This window comes from Anolis carolinensis, chromosome 6, assembly GCF_035594765.1.
Source record: "Anolis carolinensis isolate JA03-04 chromosome 6, rAnoCar3.1.pri, whole genome shotgun sequence".
NCBI classification, from domain to species: Eukaryota; Metazoa; Chordata; class Lepidosauria; order Squamata; family Dactyloidae; genus Anolis; species Anolis carolinensis.
The window spans coordinates 70,079,692-70,105,652 of NC_085846.1; the positions used below are offsets into that span (position 1 = coordinate 70,079,692).

Genomic DNA, 25,961 nt, shown 5'->3' on the forward strand with positions numbered 1-25,961 from the left:
AGGTTTTATAGGGCTGTATACAAAAGATGACTAATGCTGTATACAAAAAAACCCCACTCTTTTAAAAATATATAAAAGTGTGTGTGTGTGTGGGGGGGGGGGGTTGTATATAAAATAAAATTACAGCTTTCATCTGCTGTATCAGTTGCTGCCAAGTTGTGTCATTCTAAAATTTCTTGGATGATTTTAAACTGTAAAACAAAGCCTATACATAGCTTCAGCCTTCTGTTCTGCAAATATGTTCCATGAACATGTTAAAGCATTTTTAAAAGGGCAAAGGATTTTAAAAGGGAATGAATGTCTATCAAAATTAACTTTTAATATTGCAGAGGATCCATGGAATTGACAGCACATGCCCATAATCGGTTGGGTTTGAGGTGACTTCTATACTGGTCTCAAAGTTTATCTAAGAATTAGGGGGTTTTTTTTCGTGTCAGGAGCAACCAGAGTTGCTTCTGGAGTGAGAGAATTGGCAGTCTGCAAGGATGTTGCCCAGGGGACGTCCAGATGTTTTGATTTTTTACCATCCTTGTGGGAGGCTTCTCTCATGTCCCCGCATGGAGCTGGAGCTGACAGAGGGAGCTCATCTGCGCTCTCCCTGGGTGGGATTCGAACCTGGCAGCCTTCAGGTCAGCAACCCAACCTTCAAGTCACAAGGCTTTTATCCCCTAGGCCACCAGAGGCTCCATAGAATTAGTTTAAACCAGGCATGGGCAAACTTCGACCCTCCAGGTGTTTTGAACTTCAACTCTCACGATTCCTTTTTTTATGTTTTACCATCCTTGTGGGAGGCTTCTCTCATGTCCCCGCATGGAGCTGGAGCTGACAGAGGGAGCTCATCTGCGCTCTCCCCGGGTGGGATTCGAACCTGGCAGCCTTCAGGTCAGCAACCCAACCTTCAAGTCACAATGCTTTTATCCCCTAGGCCACCGGAGGCTCCATAGAATTAGTTTAAACCAGGCATGGGCAAACTTCGACCCTCCAGGTGTTTTGAACTTCAACTCTCACGATTCCTTTTTTTTATGTTTTACCATCCTTGTGGGAGGCTTCTCTCATGTCCCCGCATAGAGCTGGAGCTGACAGAGGGAGCTCATCCATGCTCTCCCCAGGTTGGATTTGAACCAGCAACCTTCAGGTCAGCAACCTAACCTTAAAGTCAGCAGTCTGCCAGCACAAGGGTTTAACCCATTGCACCGCTGAGGCTCCAACTTTCAGTAGCCAACAGAATTCAAACTGAGGAATGATGGTTTATTCTATTTCCCACTAAACCGACCAGCTACTCAACAGCGCATCTCCACCAATCAGAAAGCGGGCCCTAGACAGCTCCAGTCTGGACCAATCAGCAGTCAAAGCAGCAAAGTCCTTGGTTTCACATAGCTGTCACATTGCTATAAATAAATCTGTCAGTTTGCAATGCGCTTATGTCCATTTTTGGTGCACAGACTCTGCTGACATACACTTTGGCCAAGCTGAATAAACATCTCTGTTTTTTGCCTTCAACTTGTCTGTGTCTTATTTGGTTCTTTGGGAACTTGGCACACTGGACCTCCGAACCCACAGTTCTTGTGGATCTGAAATCATTGACAGCCTTTATTTATTTATCGTGTCAGAAGTGAACCAAGGGTACAGTTGTAATGTATTTAAAAACACAAAGTTAAAAAAACTTGGCATTATACTAAATGTCCTTTGACCAGTAGCTGGCCACTTGGAGTGCCTCTGATGTTGCTATAAGAACGTCCTCCATTGTGCATGTGGCAGGGCTCTCCTTCAGAACCAAACTTGTAGATTTCTTATCTCCACAATAGTTTGTTTCAGAGCTCAAGATTATCCATGGAGCTAGAATTTACCAGGAAGAAGATTGTGCAGAGTATAATTGAATTATCAAAGACATTTTGCTCCCAGATTTGCAGAAAAGCAGTATCTAAAGGTTCTTCAAAGTAATTTAAGTAAAACAGGCCTTTTTGTTGTTCTTATTGATTTGCAGAAGAGAAGTATAGTAGAGTCTCACTTATCCAACATTCGCTTATCCAATGTTCTGGATTATCCAACGCATTTTTGTAGTCAATGTTTTTAATACATCGTGATATTTTGGTGCTAAATTCGTAAATACGGTAATTACAACATAACATTACTGCGTATTGAACTACTTTTTCTGTCAAATTTGTTGTATAACATGATGTTTTTGGTGCTTAATTTGTAAAATCATAACCTAATTTGATGTTTAATAGGCTTCTCCTTAATCTCCCCTTATTATCAAACATATTCGCTCATCCAACGTTCTCCTGGCCCGTTTATGTTGATAAGTGAGACTCTACTGTACTGGTAAATGTCAGGTAACAAACATATAGAGTGCGTGCTTATTGTTACCTGAATATACACATAAAATATGGGAACATTACAAAAGGTTCATGCTGTAGAAAAATAGGGATACAAAGGATTTTGTTATGCTGTTGTACCTAAATCAACAATCTATACAGAATAAAAAGTAGAAATGCCGAAAATGAATATGTCGTAGGAAACTAGTTAGTTTTGAATTAGGTATGAGATTCCAAATTTCAAAAGATGTAATATGGATACTCAAGTTATTATGAGTACAATTGAAATATATGATATGCAGAGTCGTTTTTTTAAACTCCAATTTAAAAATGAAAGCTATAAAGATAATGACTTATAAATTTAGTGTTCTACATCTTCCTCTGTTTAAATGAACACATGAGAATCCTGGTGAATTAGCCCAATACAGTAGAGTCTCACTTATCCAACGTTCTGGATTATCCAACGCATTTTTATAGTCAATGTTTTCAATATATCATGATATTTTGGTGCTAAATTCGTAAATACAGTAATTACTACATAGCATTAATGTGTAATGAACTACTTTTTCTGTCAAACTTGTTATACAGCATGATGTTTTGGTGCTTAATTTGTAAAATCATAACCTATTTTGATGTTTAATAGGCTTTTTCTTAATCTCTCCTTATTATCCAACATATTCGCTTACCCAACGTTCTGCCAGCCCGTTTATGTTGGATAAGTGAGACTCTACTGTAATTGTAAGGATGGAAAGCACTATTGTTTTACAGATCCAAATGCTGCTTTGTTCCAGCACAGAGCCATCTAAAACTGTTATCACTAGGTGTCAGTGTGGTCTAATTTATTGCACTTTTGTCAAAGAAAAAAAAAATCCTATAATAGACAATGGTTTTAAGAATGGTATCTGCTCCGTTGAGTTAATATATTTTGGGAAGCAATCTTCCAACCAATACTTGATGTACCAATTCTATTTGGATACTCAGAGAGCTCAACTATTCTAAACACTGACAATTTTCCTTGAAATGAACCATCTGCAGGTGTTAAGAATCTCTTCCAGTACAAATTAGGAACATCAATAGAAAGTGTATAGAAAATATCAATATAAATACAGATAACATAAAAGTAACCTGAATAAAACAACAGGTGCTATTAGAATCCTCAGTTGCTCCTTCACTCAAGAGGAAACCATTTCTGCCTAGGGACCTATCCAGACCGACCAATTTCCTGGGACCTGTCTGGGTTTTTACCAGGGGTATCCAAATGATGCCCCTGGTAAAATAAATGAATTAAATACTCAATCAGATCTGGGCCTTCCTGAAACGCCCAGATCTAATGGGGTATGGGGCCTTTGGGGACTCACCCCCAGATAGCTCCAGGACTAACCAGAACAACCACAGCCAGGTTGCATCTTTTGGGCTCCTGGAGCTCAAAGGTTTGGGAAGGTGTTCAACCCCTTCTGCCCAGACCCCCAAAAGACCCTTTAAACATAAAAAAGTACCCATTTAGCCTTAGCCATGCAATTCTCTTGCCCTGGTATGGCCTGAAATTTTCTCAGTAAGCCAAAATATCTCATTTCCTATTTTTCCTCTACATATCTCTCACTTGGTCATCCTGCACTGGATTCAGCTGCCATTGAGACAACATGAAACAGAGACCTCAAAGTCATCCTGTCTTCAATAGTCCTGCTCAGGTCTTGCAAACTCAAGGCCATGGCTTCTATGCTTGAGTGTAGAGTCAGACCTCCACATTTGGCTTTGACTATCCAATTTCCTCCTAGAAATTGGAATTGGGAGGGCAATAAATCATTTTGCAGTCACCTCTCAGTGATAGGGAAGTGTAAATAACGTTCCCAAACCACTTCCACCCCGCCACCCCACCACCTTCTTTGAAGAATAGGAGCATCTTGGGAAGGTTCCAAACACATTCCCATCCATGGGAATCCGACTATCATGAGGTGGATGGATTCCCTCCATGCTGCCATCTCCTGAGGATATCAGCACCTTTGGAATGTTTCGAACTGCCTTCATCCTCGGGAAAATGCAACGTGCAGTGGAGATCCATGGCCTCCTGCCTGTCATCCCATAACTGGGGGCATTTTTGGAATTTTCTTGAGACTCTGCCATCCTCAGCAGCATGGGAAGGATCCATGGACCCTTGGCCATCATCTCCTATAGTTGGGGCCATCTTCAGAATGTTCTCTGAGCTCCTTATTCTTGAGAGGCAGCAGTAGTGTGGGAGAAAGTATTTGCATTTTTTTCACATTCATGGGAAGGGCTGGCCCCTATTCCTCATGCATGTGGAGGGCCTCCTCTACCCATCCATAATGGGTTTTTCTTATTTTCCTACTGTCTTCTACCTTGCCAAGCTTCATTGTTTTTCATGATAGGTGTAAAATACAACAGTATGAGTTCAGTCATCCTGGATTCTAAGGAGATTTCAGGCTTGATTTGCTCTATGACCTATTTATTTGTCTTTTCTGTTTCAAATGGGTTGATTCTCTTCATATCAGCTTTCATTGTCCAGCTTTTGCCTGCCTCATATATTTGAGCAGTAGACCCATCTGACTAGTGCACTCTAGGAAGGCTACCCTTCTCATAGTCACGGGGACCTAAGTATGCAAAGATAAGAGGGGCTATGAGAAATTGAGTTCCCTGCTCTCTTCCCATTCAATGCAAAACGAAGGTATAGATTGAAGCATTATAGTCTTTGGCATAATTATTAATATTTGGCAATATCCTTGCCTGTGTTATCTGTGCTACTCCCTTGAGTCTGGTCTGTTTTAGTAATTCAAGAGGCTTATCTTAGCTAATGGAACAGCAATATTGGCAGAACATTTCACTAGTATATATGGGGTATTCCAATGTGATATCTGTGGTGGAAGCATTGTATTTGCATTCTACCAGGTTGCATGGTTTCTGCAATATAGCTACGCAGTCAACTATGCACTTAATGATTAAGCATACATCTTATTTTTCATGGCATGATACATTCAATGACATGTTCTTTTCAAGAGCTTAATCTCACCAATTTAAGTGACGGCAAACCATCTGAAGAGGGCTGCGATGATCTGGGTGAATGGATTTTTTTTTCTTTTTAAGAGTGATCACATACTGTTTTGTTACCTGCTATTTTGACAGAATATAATTGCTTCCTTCCACAGGAAATGAGTGTAACACCACATTTAGCAAAAGTTGCTCATTTTACAAATAAGGCCTGAACACACACTTGAGGAAAACCAATGAACTTGTGGGCGAAAAATAAGCATGATTTATTACGTATGAATGTTTAGTGTATAGATCTTAAACTAACAGTATATTTGTGATGCTAGTTTCATGAAAAATTATGCAGTTGTGACAAAGCAATAGCCTGCTCTCAACTTCCTTGGTCTTGTGCTACTTATTTGCGGTTACTTAGGGAGGTAATTTCACCAGGGAAGGTAGATATTCAATTTTCTGATGGCAGATGGAGTATTGCAAGACGTAAGTGCCTCTTTCATGACCTAGAAGCCCAGATCAGAGCTAATAACAAGAATAACAAGAACAATGCAACTGCTGTACTTTTTTTGCCCCAGGATATATTCTGAGGGATAACAGCTGGGGGTGACATTTACTCTGTCACAGAAACACATCTATAAAGACTTATTCAATTATTATGTCTCAGAGGATTTGGATAAAGTTTTTAATCCATCTAAATGGTGTGTGGAAGGCAGAAAAGACACCCACACAATTTATTTAAAAAGCAGGCTTGTACAAAAAACAACCCACAAGCTCTATCAGTGCTGATGTTTCCGTTTCAGGAGATGTAATTTGGGTTTTGTTGTACAGCTAGCTAATGTAAGAGCACTGCCTTTAATTTTTAATTAAGTTATGCAATAGCTTCCACAGTGACTCAAACACAAGATCAAACTGTACAAATGAAATGTCATACTCACCCTTGGATAATATTGTAAGTGACTGATCCATACCACAAAAAAAACCTCATTCAAAGACAAATTCACTTGCTAAAGGATATTATCTACTACACAAACCCTACAAGCAAAAGTAACTTTAAACAGTTTTGAATTTATTTATTTATTTTACTTTATTTACTGCATTTATATCCCGTCCTTCTCACTCTGAAGGGGACTCAGGGCGGCTCACAAAAAAGGCACATATATGTACATAGGGTAAAAAATAACAAATATATATTAAAATAAATAAATAATCTTTAAACCAATTACATCCAGTCATATTCCAGGAGTCATTCTGATCCTAAATTGCACTATCCCATAGTTACTTATTTCATTGCAGATTATAGTCCATAGGCTTGGTCCCACATCCATGTCTTCACTTTTTTTCTGAAGGACAGGAGGGAAGGAGCTGATCTAATTTCACTGGGGAGGGAGTTCCACAGCTGAGGGGGCCACCACTGAGAAGGTCCTATTTCTTGTCCCCACCAATCGCCAGAAGATCTTAACCTCCGAGGTGGTGCATAGAGGGAGATACGTTCGGACACGTAACCTGGGCTGGAAGCATTTAGAAATAAATGTCTATCATTTTGAATATGAAAATCCCTTCTCAAACACTAAGTTGCATGTGTCACCACTATGTTCTATGGTAATTATTTCCAGAAAATGTGTATCTAGGTGTTCATAGTACTACTGAATCCATTTTAAACATTATACATGCAAACACATATGTTTCTGCCCAATCATGTACACCATTGACTAGAATCATATTATGGGGCAAATGGTTGTTCTTTGTCTGAACTTGGTACACTAGAAACATTTTCATTATTTTCTTGAATTAGCTTGAGCAATTCTTAATTCCCAGTATCCATAATTTGTTAATTTATTCCACCTACTGGATAGTATATTGTAGAAGTCTAATTCTATCCCACAGTCCTTGGACATCCCAGCTAAACAAGAGCATGTTACAGTCTGATCTGCAAACACCACAAGTACTACTATATGACTCTTCTTCATCCTTCACTTCGGGGCCCATGAGGTCTCTTCCAACTCTACGATTCTATGATTCTATTCCTATTTAGTATTATTTGTTTGCAAAGTATTGTACGGCAGTTTTGTTTTGCTGTTCACAGCCATAATAGAAAACAGATCACAACTAGGTACTTATATAATGGATAACAGAAACTAAGAAATCCAGTTCAAAGACACAGAGGTTGTGATACTGGAATGCAGGTTTCCTAAATATAAATCCGACTTTTGAGCCACACCTTATAATTAGATGTTTGTGAATGACACATATGTGGCTTTGTCTTGCAGCATGTATGTCACAGATACTATTTACAGGTATTAAAAGCAAACACAGGGTGCTCATATCGGCCTCTGCTTATACACGGGTGATTGGCAGAAGTGACTGGCACAAGTTGTCTAGAATTGTGCCAGCCATCTCTCTGGTTTATACCTAGAAAGATGAGTGATGGATTTCCCAGTGAAGGATGCCAGCATATTGCAAGACTGTAATGTACTCTTCCTAGTGTTTATAGTTATCATAGTGGGTTAGAATCATAGAATTGTAGAGTTGGAAGAGACCTCACGGGCCATCCAGTCCAACCCCCTGCAAGAAGCAGGAAAATCTCATTCAAAGCACCCCCGACAGATGGCCATCCAGCCTCTGCTTAAAAGCCTCCAAAGAAGGAGCCTCCACCACAGTCCGGGGCAGAGAGTTCCACTGCTGAACAGCCCTCACAGTGAGAAAGTTCTTCCTGATGTTCAGATGGAATCTCCTTTCTTGTAGTTTGAAGCCATTGTTCCGCCTAAATGTCTAAATGATCTGAGCAACACCAGTCCAGAAAAGCTAGTCCTGAGGAGCATGCAAGAAAGTTGCATCTTTTTGGATTCTATTTACTGTAGGAATGGCACAAACAGTTGTTAACAGAGTTGATTTGATAAAGGTGGTGTGATAATTGTTGTTTCTAGATTAATCTGACTGCAGCAAAGTTTTACATCCAGGGAGGATGACCCAAGGCTTAGTTCTCACTTCAGTTTAGAGATGCATCCCAGCAGAAAGGGAAAGTATAAGTAAGTAAATAAGTAAGTAAATAAGAAAAGTTATGTCTTTGAACATATACATCGTCTTTCTCTTCTGATAGCAAAAAGAACCAGCATCTCTACAGGGATTATAGTTCCTCCAAGAGCCTCCCTAAAAGATTTTTCTGCTCAAGGCTAAATAAAATCTGACTCTCCTAATAGTCTGTGTGAGGAAGTCGACTGGGCTGGCAGCTGAATCTTTCAACACTGGTGATGGAAAAATTATCTCCATAGAAAAAAGCAGAGTAGTTTTGCAAGTACAGGGTGCACACCTCTCAATCTTTGATGCCACCTCCTAGCCTTTGCTACATCAGGTAAGTACTTTTAAGAAGGCAGAACCATTTGTATTTTCAATTGGGTTTTCACTGCTAAGAGTGTGGTTCCCATTTAACACATGAAATCTACCTCTCTCTTATATTAAAAATGTAGCGCCATATGCAGATTATACGGGTCAGTGTTGTCTTACATGTTTATCTCACAGTTCATCCAAAAGCTCAAACCTCCCAACTCCCTTTTTCAAAGTTCCATTTGTGAGCCACATCCATATTTTTTCCTTGTCAATTTTGCTCTCAATTTTTTCTAGGAACTGTCCATGGAGAACCTTCTTTTGCCAGTTTTCTCTTCTTCAATAGTGGAAAACTGCTCAAAGTGCAAAAGACAAAGAGTGAATATCGTAAAAATACAGGGCAGAACAGAAGAGAAAGGCTTTCCATGGTTATGATTTTACAAATTAAGCACCAAAACATCATGTTATACAACAAATTAGACAGAAAAAGTAGTTCAATATGCAGGAATGCTATGTAGTAATGACTGTATTTACGAATTTAGCACCAAAATATCACGATGTATTGAAAACATTGACTACAAAAATGCGTTGGATAATCCAGAACGTTGGATAAGTGAGACTGTACTGTATTGTTGAAGGCTTTCATGGCTGGAATCACTGGGTTGCTGTGAGTCTTTCCTGGCTGTATGGCCATGTTCAGAAGCTTTCTCTCCTGCGTTTCGCCCGGACAACCTCTCAGGATGCATGCCACAGATGCGGGCGAAACGTCAGGAGAGAAAGCTTCTGAAACACGGCCATACAGCCCGAAATACTCACAGCAACCCATAGGCTTTAAGGTTTAAAGCTGCCAACCATTGAAAGTCCTCTAAGAGGGAAGAAGCAAATAAACAGGAACCCGTCCTCATGGCAACAAGGGGAGAGGTGAATGAAGGGAGAAAGGACACTCCGCCTGTTGAATCTCGGCCTGTGAGGTAAAAAAAAGGGCGGGCGAGGGCGGGAGCGAGCGCTGATTGGCCCGCCTCAGCCAATCAGGGGCCTGGCCGCTCGAGCAGCGGCGTCCGTTGGCCCTCTAGGAGGGGTGTGTGGACGGCTACCTTCAGGAGATTGAGAGAGGGAGGGAGGGGGCGCGCGCGAGGAAGGGGGCGGGGCCGACGGCGCTCAAAACATTCCCCGCCCTTTCCCTTCTCCATGATGGCGACGCGGCGGTAGAGAGCGAGCGAGGAGAAGGCGCGGCTGCGCAGAGGTGCCGCCCCCTCGCCTCACACTTGAGCGAGCGCGAGGGAAAGAGCGGGCCGGGCCGAGGAAGCGGCCTCGCCGCTGCTTTTTCCTTCGGACTCTGAGGGGAAGGATGGCGGGGACGGCCCGGGCGAAGACGGGAGGAGGCGCGGCAACAACAGCAGCAGTAGCGAGAGGAACAACAATAACAACAGCAGCAGCCATAGCAGCTTCCTTGTCATCCTTTCAAGCGGAGGTCCTCGGTGTTGTTGTTGTTCCCGGCGCCGCTTCCAGGCTCTCGCGACGGCGGAGGCAGCGCCGCAGCGCCAGGGGGTCCCTCTGAGGGAACGAGAGGCGCGGCAGAAAGGAGCAGCGGGACCATGGGCGCCAAGCAGAGCGGCCCGGCCGCCGCCAATGGCCGGACTCGGGCTTATTCCGGAGGGGACTTGCCTTCCAGCAGCGGCGGCGGCGTTGGCGGGGCGAACGGGACGGGCGGGCGGGCGCTTAGCGGGGCCGGGCGGTACACGCACCTTGGCCCCGGGGCGCACCACGCGGCACCGGGGTCCGTCTCCTCGGCGGGGCCCTCGGCGCTCCCTCCCGTGGCGGCGCCCCGGAGCAGGTCTCTGGGCGGGCCGGGGGCGCGGGCGGTGGCGCAGTCCGCCTTCAGCATCCCCAGCAGCAGCGGCGGCCTCTTCGGCTCCCAGGACTCGGTCAACAGCACCCCCGAGGAAGGCGGCCGGGAGCGGGCCGCGGCCGGGGCAGGAGGCGGAGGAGGACACGGAGGAGGAGGACACGGCAGTGGCAGCAGCGGGCCCCGGCTAGTCATCGGCTCGCTGCCCGCACACCTTTCGCCTCATCTCTTTGGAGGTAATCCCAGTGCTATCGCCTGCCTTCAAGTCCTTCTCGACCTCTCGTTTGTTTTCTTGGCTTCCCCGCGAGGCTGAGAGAGTGTGACTTGCCCAAGGTCACCCGTGGTCGAACGGAAATTTGAAAACCGGGACCCTTTTGCCATATCACCCAGAATATCAAGGCAGAAAATCCCAAAATATCTGCTTTGATTCAGGTTATCTGAGTCCACACTGTGTTGTCGAAGGCTTTCATGGCCGGGATCACAGGGTTGTTGTATGTCTTTCGGGCTGTGTGGCCATGTTCCAGAAGTATTCTCTCCTGACGTTTCCATACCTCACGACCTCTGAGGATGCCTGCCATAGATGTGGGCGAAACGTCAGGAGAGAATACTTCTGGAACATGGACACACAGCCCGAAAGACATAAAACAACCCTGAGTCCACACTGCCATATATTCCAGTCCAAAGCGGATAATTCATTTATTTCATAGAATTATAGAGTTGGAAGGGCCCCTGGTGGTGGCACAGTGTGTTAAAGCGCTGAGCTGCTGAACTTGCATACCAAAAGGTCCCAGGTTCAAATCCCGGGAGCGGAGTGATTGCCAGCTGTTAACCCCAGCTCTTGCCAACCTAGCAGTTCGAAAACATGCCAATGGGGGTAGATCAATAGGTACCGCTCCGGCGGGAAGGTAACAGTTCTCCATGCAGTCATGCCGGCCACATGACCTTGGAGGTGTCTACTGACAACGCCGGCTCTGCGGCTTAGAAATGGAGATGAGTACCAGCCCCCAGAGCCGGTCACGACTGGACTTAACGTCAGGGGAAAACCTTTACCTTACCTATAGATTTGGAAGAGTCCTCGTGGACCATCCAGTCCAACCACCAGCCAATAAATGAGGTTACAGTAGAGTCTCACTTATCCAACATAAAAGGGCCGGCAGAATGTTGGATAAGCAAATACGTTGGATAATAAGGAGGGATTAAGGAAAAGCCTATTAAACATCAAATTAGGTTATGATTTTACAAATTAAGCACCAAAACATCATGTTATACAACAAATTTGACAGAGAAAGTAGTTTAATATGAAATAATGCTATGTAGTAATTACTGTATTTACGAATTCAGCACCAAAATATCATGATTTATTGAAAACATCGACTACAAAAATAATAATCATCATCATTTAATTACTTATTAATCGCCCTCCATCCACGATGCTCTAGGCGATGGATAATCCAGAATGTTGGATAAGCGAGTGTTGGATAAGTGAGACTCCACTGTATTTATTTACCCCACTTATACCCTGCCTCTCTCCACCCCGAAGGGGACTCAAGGTGGCGTACATATGGCAACCATTCAATGTTTCACACATACAAATACAGTAGAGTCTTACTTATCTAATATAAACGGAAAGTTGGATAAGCAAAAATGTTGAATCAAATCAAATGTTGAAAATCAAAAAATCTTTATTACGGTCATAGACCAGCATAAGTTTAGGGGTTGTTTTGTGTTTTCCTGGCAAACCTATCATCATCATTATTATATTTGTTTATACCCCTCTTTATCTTTCCCAAAGAAATCTCAATGTGGCTTAACATAATAATAAAATAATAATAAACTTTATTTATATAACACCCTATCTCCTCAGGGGACTCAGGGCGGTTTCCAACATGATAAAAACAATACAATACACATAATAAACAGAAGAATTCGCATACAATCTAAAATATACAAATATGCAAACATTAAAACAGAATTAAATATAAACAGAATTTAAAACTTCACAGTTAAAATCAGTTAAAATATATTCAGAGTTAAAAATTATGGCAGGATTTGTTCTGAGACAGTCATTTGCTCCGAAGCTGAGAGAGTGTTTCCTTCAATGAAGCCTCTTTGTTGAATGAGCATTCAAACCCTAGGATCCACAGCTGCAGTGCAAGGCTCAAGACGCTACACCACAGGACCATGCTTAGATCATGCAGAACTGTGTGATGGGGAGGGGAAACTGGCTGGGAAAGAGCAGTAGTCCCTCACTCTGTCACTTGCAAAATCAAGTCTGAGAGGAGAACAAAGTGGGATCATTGCTTTATCGCAGTCTGTGGCGTTCATGAACTTGGTTAGGACAATTCCAGACCAATCTGTCTGATCTCCTCATGTCTGTTAGACTTTTGTTTCTGAATCGCTAAGGCTTTTTCACAGCTCTGGATCCAGAGGAGTTACAGTTCCACTTTAGTTAGGAGAGTTTCTGTTTGTGGTTACACAAGCGGTGTCATAGAAATAAGCTTATTTCCTGTTAAGTGTGACAGGAGTCATATTGAAGTTTATTTTAGGTTTTTTGAGTGTATTATAAAGTACTTCGAGTCCTTTATACATGTGATACTGCTAATTTTTACAGTTACGGTAACTAAGGCGAACCAGTGTGAGAGCTGGACTACAGTCCTGGAGACCAGGGTTCACATTCCTGCTCAGCCATGGAAAACCACTGGGTGACCCTTGGGCAAATCATACATTCTCAGTTTCAGAAAACTCTGTGAGAGGGTTGCCTTAGGGTCACTGTGTAAAATAACTTGAAGGCACACAACAACTGATAAATTTCCATTCTTCTGCCATTAGCTGGAAATGTACTCTAACACGTTTTAATGGTGATTTTAGTGAAAGGTGTTTTGCAAAGTATTTATACTAATTTGGCACGAATTGAGAACTTCAGTGGAATATAATGATCAACAGATTCTTTTCTGTTCAAGAGTCCACACTGCTTTTTTTTGCCTGCATCTTAGTTTTTAAGGTCATCTAAGGAATACTGAACTTTTTGCTAGTGCACTGATTTTTTTTCTGCACTCAAACTTGGAAGGCATTGCTGCCAGGACAAATGGACTGTGTTGTGTCTTTTCTACAAGTGTTTGCTTTTTGTTTTGACTCTTCTAGAAATAAATGCCAGAAACAGTTTTTCTCGTGTTCAGTACATCTGGGTTTCCTTCTCACATTCTGGCTAGTGTTTTCCTCTATTTTGCTGGTTATGTTTTAAAAATACATTTAAAACAGGAACTTGAAAAATGAACTGAAACTTTCAGCACTGACATATGGCATACAACTTCTATAGTTTGTGTTCAGTCCTTGTGTATTCTCCTGGCTACTACTTAAATAATTAGGACTTAATTGGATGATGCATTTGTGCATCCATGCACTGTATTTAAATCTACTGAAGTTTCTATTTAGAGAATGATTTAGAAACTAGAGGTAGCTTGTTCCTATTTTTAGACTAATCAGTTGCTCATTATTTTTATAAGTCTGAAAAATTCCTGGATTGTAAGTCACTTGAAAATTTCTTTCTATAGACAAAAATATTTCATTAAAGCAAGGACAGTTCTAATAGTAATAAAGTAATTCTTGTATTGTGAATTATTTGTAGAGTTCTATGAACAGCATGAAATTGAAGATTATCAAGGATAAAACTGGCTTCTGTTTATCTTGTAGCCTTTGTTTTTATGCTCTTGTAAATAAGTCCAACTAAGTTGAGTAGGAATTAACTTTCCAGTTAATAAGTGTAGAAAAAGTTAACAGAACATTCGCTCTTAAAATAAAGTGGGCAGATTATGATATGGATTCTTTTTTAAGAATAGCCTAAATGCCCTTTTTTGGTTCTGAATTATTATGAAAATGCATCTAATTTTGTTGCAACTTGCCGTTCATTTAGCCCAGAAATGGGTATTACTGGATTGGCCATCTGTACTATCTTGCCTGAGGTTTCTGAAGTGATAACTGAATGTTGCGGAACTTGTGGGAAGCTTGTATGGTAATCGCAACAGTCTTACATAAAGAGATGCTATTAAGTGCTTACATTATCATGTGGGCAGGTGTGATGACGTAAAATGGATGAGACATTCCTTTCAAAATTCTAAGGCCTCTGGGATGAATGAAGACTGGTGTATCTGGTCTTGTGACTGACTGTATCATGAAATACCTCAGATCACTATCTTACCTCCAAGGGTTGCTTAAATATTCTTCTACTATTTTTCTTTTAATCTGAAAGTACATAGCCAATAAAGTGTTACTCCAGAATTATCAACAGTAATGCTCAAGTGTGTGCTATGTTGGTAATGTTCGGTACAAGATGGTTTCCCCTTTTTAATTTATCTGCTAATATTTATGTAGTGCTTATATCTTTAAAAAAGCAAACTATACAGCAATACAGTTAATTGTCACATACCTCCTTGTCTATCAATAATGTCCTTCTCAATTTTATTAATATGCTTATGTGTTTTATGCTATAATTATTGTGTGATTTAAGTTTGATTTGGTTGTATGTTTACTATTACTACATTGTGTTTTTTCTATTGTAAGCTGCTCCAAGTTCTTTCAGGAGACGGGGCAGGATATAAATAAAGCTTATTATTATTAAATTATACAGAGTACGGAATATGGAAATTAGCATGTCATTCTTACAAGGTTAAAAAAGTCAGGTTGAACTAAATGAGAAAGGTTTGCATAAATAAGTGGTCTTAGCATGCATCAAAACCTAAATATAGTTGCAGCATATCAAAGTTGTAGTGAAACATTGTTCCAGAGTGGGTGGTCCCATGCCAGATGCCCTGCTTCAAACACCAAGAGTGTACCAGGAGATACTCTGTAAATAACCTCAGGGAGGGAGGAGGTGGATCCTCAGATTTATAAAGCTCTAAACTAGCATAGTGTAGAGAGCCAGTGTGGTGTAGTGGTTTGAACAATGGACTATGACAAGAATCTAGAATTTGAATCCGTGTTCAGCCATGTAACTCCACTGGGTGACTTAGATAAGTCACACACCCTTAGTCTTAGAGGAAGGTAAAGGTGAATCCTGTCTGAACAAATGTTGCGAAGAGAACTCCATGATAAGTTGATCTTGGGGTTGTCATTAAATTGAAAATGACAACAAACTCAAGCTTTGATCCATCTGGTGTTTTGAATTTCAGTTTCTATAAAGTCCAGTCAGTTTGGCAACTAGTCAAGGTTTCTGGGAGCTAAAGTTCAAGAAACATTGAAGAACCAACAATTGAGAGCCACTGCTTTAGAGTTTTATACTTTTAAAAAAACACATTAGATCCAGCACTTAGGTTTCCCATACTTGGAGGTTTCCCTTTTAATAAAACATACATAGCCTTATTTCTATAGCTATTGTGCAAACTGAATATGGTTTGGTGCAGGGCTCTTTCAACATTTGTTGACATCATGCATTGGTAGATTTGTGTGTGTGTGTGTCAGGAGCGAATTGAGAAACTGGTAGATATTTCCCTAGATGTTAACAGCTATTTTGATTGGTATATGGAATGTAGTTGTGTCAAGCAATACCAGCATGCTTTTAATATTTCTCAAACTCCTTGATCTTTGTTTCCTTGTAGCCTGTGCACATTTACATTGTGCAAGGAATAATAGTACATGAAATAATGCTGCTGAATGTTCCTATTTTAACATCTTTTCAAACTTTATATTTAGATCCAGTTTATATATGATCACCCATATATGCTGCTGAAATGTACTTCTTTGTGGTGGATACAGCATTGTTCCTGTATATTACCAAATTACAAGGAACCTATGTGTAGTAGTATGAGTATGATCAGAACAGTGGCACAAGGAGAATTGAACGCTACCAGCTTTTCTAAGAACAGCCATAAAGATAAACTTTTAAGTAGTAGTGCTTATCACATAGGAGCAGCCACATTAAAATTAACTCTTAACTTTTGGTGAAGAGAACCCAAACTGTACATGCACATGAGGTAATGACCGTGGGAAGCAAATTCAAGCTATGCAAGTTTTACAAATCAGTTTTTGTTAAGCCATTCTTATTTTAGAATATTGAAGGATGCACATTATATTTTATTCATAAAAAGCAATATATGTGTTTTAACTTTAGGCAATGGTAACGTGAGAGAATCCTAAAGAAAACAACACACCCATAATATTTTATTTTATATTAAAATATATATGCTGCTCTTCAGCTGACCAGTTCATGCACAAAAGCATAAGAATATGGAATGTATAAATAATAATCAAATCAAGTGCTACAACAAACTAACAAAACATAAATAATAAAACTAGCAGAAAACAGTGATAGACTTCTGTCAGGCTGTACTCTTCCATGTGGATTACTTTTGGGTTTCACTCTGTCAACTAGAGTAGTTGGTTATTATGAACCATGCTGCCTTGGTCAGACCACACCTGGAATACTGTGTCCAATTTTGGGCACCGCAGTTGAAGGGAGATGTTGACAAGCTGGAAAGCGTCCAGAGGAGGGCGACTAAAATGATTAAGGGTCTGGAGAACAAACCCTATGAGGAGCGGCTTAAAGAGCTGGGCATGTTTAGCCTGCAGAAGAGAAGGCTGAGAGGAGACATGATAGCCATGTACAAATATGTGAGGGGAAGTCATAGGGAGGAGGGAGCACGCTTGTTTTCTGCTGCCCTGCAGACTAGAACAATGGCTTCAAACTACAGGAAAGGAGATTCCACCTGAACATCAGGAAGAACTTCCTCACTGTGAGAGTTGTTCGACAGTGGAACTCTCTCCCCCGGGCCGTGGTGGAGGCTCCTTCTTTGGAGGCTTTTAAGCAGAGGCTGGATGGCCATCTGTCGGGGGTGCTTTGAATGCGATTTCCTGCTTCTTAGCAGGGGGTTGGTCTGGATGGCCCATGAGGTCTCTTCCAACTCTACTATTCTATGATTCTATGCTATAGCAATGCTATAGCAATAAGATGTGGTGTCTTTGTTTGCTTGTTTCTCTCTTTCCTTTTGTGTCATGTATTTTAGATTGTAGCCCATTGAACAGGAATTGTCTCATTTTTATTGATCTTAAGTCTCTTTGGAAAGCATTGTTATTTGAAGAATTAGTTAAAATGTCTTAAATACTAGTAAATCGAATTACATCATGCTGCATGAGATTCTAGAAAGCTTGGAAAAATGGTATTATTCAGATTATTTGGGAAGAGACCGCCACTTATGTAAAACAACTCATATATATAAAAAGGTTTAACTTCTGCCTGACTTCAGAATGTGGATTTTAAAAATGGACTTGACATAAGTAGTGTAATATTCAAGCTTCTTTCTCCAACAGTTGTACCTGTCAACTAGCTTCATGGTTGTTCAGGGAACTTCTTTAGCGATCATTAAGAATGTTATTTATTTATTTATGTATGTTGACTCTTTTAGAGTTTGGTCTGGAACTGTATGGCAGTCGAAGGCTTGCTATACTCAAGCGAATGATGCTGTTTGATGGGATTCTTACAAAGAATATGGTCTCCTGATCCAGCAAAGCACTTTCTGTCATTAACCAATAGTATAAATTCAGGATGTTTAACCCATTTTCTATGTCTTTAATTGTTTACTGATCCTGAGTGTGCTTTCATCAGGTATAAATTTCTCAGCATGTTTGTGGTGATTTAAATTAATAAAAGAAAACACCCTGTCAATTTGACTATTGTTAAAATTGTGGACTCATGTAGAACTTCTCTTCTACTGAAATCTAGGGTCTTATATTAAACAGTAGAATAATTTTCAAGATGTCTTCAGTTTTGTAGAATAAAGTAGATACTTTTTTTGATAGATATCGCTTCTTCAGCAATAAACTGATGAGATTTTGGATGTGAGATTCCTAAAGAAGTGTTCTTTCTATGAATTTTTAGGTCATCCAGGGTGATTCTGGACAACTTCAGGCAGTCTGGAGAGAACAGAATAATCAAATTAATAAAAGTTCAACCCGCAAATTGTGATGGTAGAATAGACTGTATTTTAAAAAGAAATTATTCTCTACAGTTCAAAATTTAGGAGTTGTTATTGTTCTGTAAACACCACACACAGTTCCTTGGATAAATTAACATTATAATGCAGTAAACAGTATTCTAGATTGAATCACATTAGATTACTTTAGTTCTTACCTATACATGTTGGTGATTTGGATGTCAATAACCATCTTGGTATTAAGTGATCTGGAGTCCTAATTTTAACTAGTGCAAACTTATTTTGGGTGTAGCTCCCTGTAGTTGTCTTGTATACTGTAAACATATTTCTGATACATTCTTTGTTAGTAGGGATCTCAAGTGGGGGAAGTAGGGTTAGTTTGTTCGTTTAATTGGAACATTTGGAGTCTTTTGTTTCATAATTTACAATATATTAGGGAAAGGCTTTACTACCTGAGAAGTGAACGTGATTGCTTTCAGTAATGAATGCTGTACGGGATATATCCCCATTGAATGTTGAATTTGACAGTATTTTTTCCATGGTTTTCATTTTGTAGCTTCAGGGGAATTTTATTTTGTAAAAGAACACTAGTGTTTAGGCCTGAATATAGTGATATTAAATACTATAAGGAAATATATCTCTATCATGACAACTAACCTGTACTTATTTCCCATGATATCTGAAGACCTTTTGATAGAAACTGTAATTGTATTTCTGACCCATTATATTTAAAAGTCTTACAATAGCTTATAGTATTATTCACAAACAACATAATTACTTCTCATGCCCAAGAAATATTAAATTAAGTTAGATGTGGGCGATGGTTGGTGGCTTCATTCTTCTTCATGAAGGAGGAGGGCTCATTTTGAGGAAAGCTCCTCTGTTTCCTCTCCTAAAAACTGGAGAATAGAAGAGGGAAATAACACTTTTTTCATTCTAAACTGACCTCTTATGCGTGGCTTTTAAGATCAGGCATATACCCCCCCCCCCCCCAAAGATTACAACCCAAGTTCATTTTCACTAGTCAGTCATGAAGCTGTGATTACTCACTATCAGTTGAAGCCACCTCACAGAATTATTATGTGACTAGATTATGGGAACATGTGAATACCATCCTTAATACCTGATCTTGTCTCATTTTTGGAAGCAGTCCACTGTGAGTCTTTGATTTTGGTCGGCATGATGGGAAGGCTCCAGGGCAGCATAGGGGTATTGAGATAGCATTGGTAAAGAATTCTGTCCAGACGGACTATATTGAATGTCACAGCAGGCTAGCAACAATGGTTCACTGGAACCTTTGCAAAAAGTATGGCCTACCTTGCAGTAAAACCTAGTATGAACAAATAGTGGTGAACATTAAAATAGCTTATTCCAAAATCTAATGTCATATAGAAGATAGATAGGTGTCAAAGGAAGATTTAGGACGGGTAGAAATCTTACACACATCTAGATGTCTTAGACTTGCATTCCTCACCATTTACTATGATTGCTAGAGATATTCTGGAGGGCTGCATAATTCTTGCACCTAGTAAAGGAGAAATAACGTTTCTGTTTACTTTTCTTTCTATAATTTATATTTGCCATACTAATACACACTGCTGTTATGTTCTTCAAAAATGGAAAATTCTCAGAAATATGAGACTTGGCTACTTCAGAGGTTGTTTGGATGTATGAGTCTTCTTGTGAGAGGAAAAACGGGGTATAAATAAACGTTAAAATAGCTCAGACAGACTATATTGAATGTCACAACAGGCTAGCAACAATGGTGCACTGGAACCTTTGTAAAAGTATGGCCTACTCTGCAGTAAAACCTAGTATGAGCACAAGCCGGAAAAGACCACGGAAAACAAGAAAGGCAAAAATACTCTGGGATTTTAGAATCCAAACAGATAAACACCTGCCACATAACACACCAAATATAAGAGTTGTGGAAAAGAAACATGTTTTTATTATAGACATTGCAGTACCAGGAGACAGTAGACTAGAGGACAAAGAGCTGGAAAAAATCACAAAATACAAGGACTTACAAATTGAAATTGGGTGACTATGGCAAAAGAGAACAATAATGATTGGTGCACATTGAGGCATTCCAAGAAACCTCGAAAAGCACTGGAAAAGCCTTAATTTGGACAGAACATCAATCCACATGCTGCAGAAGACAGCACTTCTTGAAACTGCACACATTCTGCGAAAATACCTCTAATATCCTAGGCTCTTCGGAAGAGCCTGATAAGAGACGAATCCCAGAAGCTTGGACCTAACATGCATGTGTGTTGTGTTATGTACAAATAAATCTATATAATAATAATAATAATAATAATAATAATAATAATAATAATAATAATAATAATAATATGTTGACAATATTTAGCTAGATCTGGGCTGGGATTCATGTGACCCTCCACACTATTTGTTACCTCACTTCTGTGTCACTTAATTTTTTTCCTGTGCAGTCTACAAAATACATAATAAATCTCTAAAAACAGAGGTATATAAACACAAGATATATTGTGAAATGTAAATTAAAATTTACATTTTTACTCTCAAATCAAAGTGGAAGAAGTGAAAGGACAGTGCTGGTATGAATGTCTAAGATAATCCCTGTAACATATTTCCAGTTTGTAAAGTTTTAATCTACACCAATCATTCTTGAGCCTTTTTTTCAGTTCATCTTGCTGAATTTATCAATTAGTGGCTAAGTCTCTGAGACCAAATCAAATTCAGTCTCTTCCAGATCCAAGACCGATGTTAAGCAAGGGGAGGGACAGATACATGTCAGTACAAATGAACAAAGGTCACTTGAATCTCTGTGTATGTGATTAAAAGAGCATGTGAATAAAAAACAACACAAGGGAATTAAACATTTTTTTCCAGTCAAAATCAATTATGGCGGCTGTTACGATCTTTTGAAAAAAGAAAATAATTTAGCCACAGAGATTTCATCTGGGATCACTTTTGGTTAGCTGAGAAGAGGCCTAAGAGAAATACACGTTATTGGTGTTTCCAGTTCTACCCAAATCCTCTGCACTTTTATGTCTCACTTGGTTGTAATACTCTATATGTTGTAGTTTTCTATGGTCTTCAGGGGTTTTCATTATGTAAGACATTTCCTGGCTATTCTGATTAATTAATACTTAGTGGACTAACAAATAATTGGATTCAGATAACCCAGTTCAAAGCAGGTATTGTGGATTGATATTCTGGGTTATATGGCTGTGTGGAAGGGCCCTTATAGAGCTTGGAAAACTTGAGTATTACTTTTATTAGTGGGATATCCTGGAGCTTTCTTATTCATACCTGCCTTCTATCAGAGCCAAGCTGAGCAACACAATAACAATACCAATCAAGGAAGAAGTTTCTGCCTCTCATTGCAAGCGATCACCCTTGTATAAACATGCTTGTTTTCACTTCTTTGCAGATAGGGGTTTTTTTTGTAGTAAATTCATGATTGGGTCAAGAAAAGGCCACTTCCAGTTTTCTCAACTTAAATGATTGTGCACATAATCACTAATACTCTTTGTGTTAATCAAAATTGGAAATGGATGAAAGAAATGAGGGTGCGAAGTGATGTTAAATTCCTTAATTAGATAAGCACATTCATAGTGAATTCAGATTTACTGTGCTTGATGGAAAGTGACATTGTCTTAATTTTAAATTGGGGTAGAAAGGTTTATTTTTATTATGAGAATGATGCTAATACCAGATTAACTTGGCAACAAATGCACGTTCCTGACCTTTCAGAATTCCTCGCAAGTCTGTGTACATTTGTGCTTTAAAAAAAGTTAATGAAATGCCTCAGCATGTTTATGGAGTGAAATAGAAATATGAGGACAATAATATTTAAGGATAAAATAATAACTGCTTTCTGACACCTGGAACATTTCATACATTCTAATAGGCTTAATATTCAGTTCTCGTGTAGTATTTTTATAGACTCACATAGATTCTTTTTCAGTTTTTTCTAGTTGCAGTGATGGTATTTCATTCACTTGTACTTTTTCATACAGAAGAAAATCTGTGTTTGAGATGACAGTATTAATATGGAACTATGAACAAACTGTAGTATTGTCCTTGTGCTTGCATGCAAGTTTGTTGTGATGTCAAAGTTTAGGCTTTTTAGGTTGCTGGAACCCATGCAAATTAAGCTAGCATTGACAATTTGTTTGTAGATCTTTTACTTAACATTGATAACATAATATGAAGGAAAAAACCCAAAATGTGAAGTGAAGCTAACAGAAACCTGATCTGTAACCTAAATTGAGACATTACTATAAAACCAGTATTTCTGGAAAAGACAGAACTGTAGTGGAAGTTCTGCAGGGTATGCAAGCTTTGATCACAGGTTTCCTTTTGGGTAGAATTTATTGCACTATAGATGTGCTAGTAGCTACCTACCCCCCCCCCCCCCCGACCCAATCTGCAACCCAAATAAATCTTAGTCTACCCCAGAAGCACTGATCACACATATGCTTTTGCCATGGCACTGCTTTTGGGTTTTTTTGAATGCCTGTATAGGAAAACTGGGGGTGGCAAATGGTGGCTAGTTTCCTAGGGGGCATTGGTGCTTTCCCCTTTTCATTGAATGATCTTCAGTTTATTCATGGGCATATAAAAATTCATAATTTTGACCCCCAAATCTGTTCTCGATTCATAAGATCAACATAAACATGAGTATATATGCTAGTTCTTTTTTTCATCTAGATACTAAATCAGCAGCTGCATACACTGTTAGTGGTGTATGTATTCCAGAAATATCGCTATTATTGTAGGAAACAATTGTGTGGCATGTAAGAGAACATGCATGTCCATTATTATTATTGGATCACACACACTGTATCAGAAAATATTTGGAAAAAGTAAACAGACTTAAATAATGATTTTAAACTGAAATACAGTATATGCAACTCATCTTGTCAAAGTAAAATTAAAAATGGATCATTACAATTGGGGAATGCTAGTTAATATTGTATTGGGATGAATATATGTTGTCCTAGTAACTTCACTGCATTATACATTATAATGTTGTTGTGACTGTGATTTCCCTACAAAAATAGTTGCAAATTTCAAGTTCTATGTACAATATGAAACAAAACGGGTTTCTATTATTTTAGCCCTTTACTAGCTTTGGCCGGCCACGCGTTGCTGTGGCTTATGGGAATTATTTGTTGGCCAGGTGGAATAGCAGTGAATAGCCTTGCAGCATGAAAGTCTGGCCGTTTTGTGGAGTGGTTGGAGTCGTAGCATTAATCAAAGAGGCGCTTTGAAGTGTGGGTACTTCCTTAGTAGGGGAATTCTTGTTTGGCCAGATTGAATGGTATTGAATAGGTTTGTAGGTTAAAAGCCTGGTCGGTTTGCACATAAGGTATTGTTGCTAGGCGAGGTTGAATGGTACAGAGTAGTGTTGTGGTTTCAAAGTTTGGGGGTTTTATATGTAGGGGAAATGTTGGTTGGCCTGGTTGAAAACTATTGAATAGCCTTGATGGTTGTAAGCCTGGTCGGTTTTTACCTTGCGGAATCTTTGGTTGGTCAGTTTGAATAAGAATTAATAGTGTCGGTGTGGGAGGTTTGAATGGTGGAATTAGCCACCTTGATTAGTTTGTAATGGTCTTGCAGGTTGAAAGGGTGTTTGTTTACTGTCTGGAGGAATGTTTTGTTGGGAAGTGTTAGCTGGCCCTGATTGTTTCGTTTGTAGAATTCCCAATTTCCCTGCTTTCCGAGTGTTGGTCTTTATTTCATCTCCTGGTTTTAGAGATCATATTGTTTTTTATTATTATACCATAGTAAGTCTTATATATTATATTTATAATGTTATATTAGGTGGTTAGAATTGGATTATATGAGGTCAGTTGTACATAGTTGTATAAAATGTAGACTGAACTGGATTAGATGGCAGTGTAGAGTGAAGGCGATGTCATAGAGGAATATTATTTAGAATGCCAAGGTAGATAATCCAGTTTAAAGGAGATATTGGCAGATGTGCCTTGGTATTCTGGGTAATATTGTTGTGTGGCAGGGGTTTGAGTGTAGACTGCCACATAATGGAGTTGAAATCAGATAATCTGTATTTTCTAGGGACAGTAGTATGGATGAGGTCTAAATGCAATTTGTCTGTGCCCTGGGATACAGGTGTGGGCCAGCTTGGGCCTTTGCTGCAGGTGGTTTGGACTTCAACTCCCAGCATTCATAACAGCCTGAGTCCCTTTTGTTTTCTCTCTCAGAAGCTTAAGGTGTTAGGAATGTTGAGAGTTGAAGTTGAAAACAGCTGGAGGGAAGGCTCAAGGGTGGGTGAAGAGTACCTGGTCGCCTGTTGTGGTTGTTTTGTTGTGATTGTGTTTTTAGTGTAATTGTGTTGTATCTTACTTGAGGCGGGGATGATTGATTGTGTTGGCAATTTTTGAGTTTGGGGGGTTTGGGGTTTTGTTGTTTTGTGAGTCGCCGTGATGCCAAAAGCCTTTTATATATATAGAAGAAGATTGCTAAAAAGAAAACAGTTCCTTTGGTTGGAGAAAAATTCCTATGCCCCTTGTAGAAAAATAAAAGTAATTGCCTTGACCATATGAAAAATTCTAGAATAGAAATTAGGATCAAATATTTATTAAGATATTGTAATATCCTAAAAATATTGTGCCAGCTGTATTGTTCTCCATATTGGAGCAATGTGATAAAAAAAACTAAGAGAGGAAGTGACAGATGCTCCAGACATGGATGTCTGCATTTCGTCTGAAGGTGGAATATGGGAGGATGCTGCAGACAATTCAGATTAATCTGTGTTAACCTACTGAGATGATTTCAGTTGCATCTGCAATCTGCCAAGGACTATTGTAATAAAGAAACGAAGACATCTGAAATGGGGAGAAAATCAGTCAGGTGTTTGAACTCTTTATTAATTTACACAGAATACTGTGTGATAGAAGTCTATTGCATTGAAAATCAAAATTTCCCAAGAGGGTTCAGGCTTTCTGAGCTATGGAATCTTGTGATGGAGGAAGCATTATGGGTTCTACTTTACTTATGCTGTGTGAATTTGAAAGGCTAAGGAACTAGTTTTGTAAGAGTGCCTTCCTTACATAGCTTGAGTTTGAATTGGCAGTTGGTGAGTTAGTGACGGTTGCTAGAAACTCCTGTGGGATTGTCTTAAGTTATTGTGTGGTGTGTGTAACTATTATGTATTTTGACTTTCTTACTGTATAAAGCTGAAAAGCATGAGCTCTGACAGTGAACTAGAGTTCCTTGTTTTATTATTTGTAAGAATTATTCAGGTTACAATTATCTAAAGCCACTTATCACTTTCAGTATTAAGTAAATATCAACATGTGTTGGCAATAATAGAAGTCATAATATTTTTGAGCTTTTATTTAAAAGCCCAGGAATTGCTTAAATAGTTGAACATTGCTTAAAAGGGAATTTGAAGAGAAAACACATAGCATTTAAAGAGCAAACTTTATGCATAAGTCCTAAATACCCCAAAGACATGAAATTATGTCTGATCTTGGAAATCAAGTAGGGTCAGCCCTAATTAGTACTTGGATGAAAGACCACCAATGAATACCAAGTGCTGTAGGC

The 25,961-nt window shown here is 39.5% G+C and overlaps 1 protein-coding gene across 1 annotated transcript in view; it reads left to right on the forward strand.

The window, feature by feature from the left end:
- Window positions 1–9,799: 9,799 nt before the first annotated feature.
- znrf2 (zinc and ring finger 2) overlaps window positions 9,800–25,961 on the forward strand; it is a 67,865-nt gene continuing 51,703 nt past the window's right edge. The window contains exon 1 of the mRNA XM_003222189.4: window positions 9,800–10,712. Within this exon, the coding sequence (XP_003222237.1) occupies window positions 10,226–10,712 (487 nt within the window). The 5' untranslated portion in view covers window positions 9,800–10,225. The remainder of the gene's footprint in view (window positions 10,713–25,961) is intronic.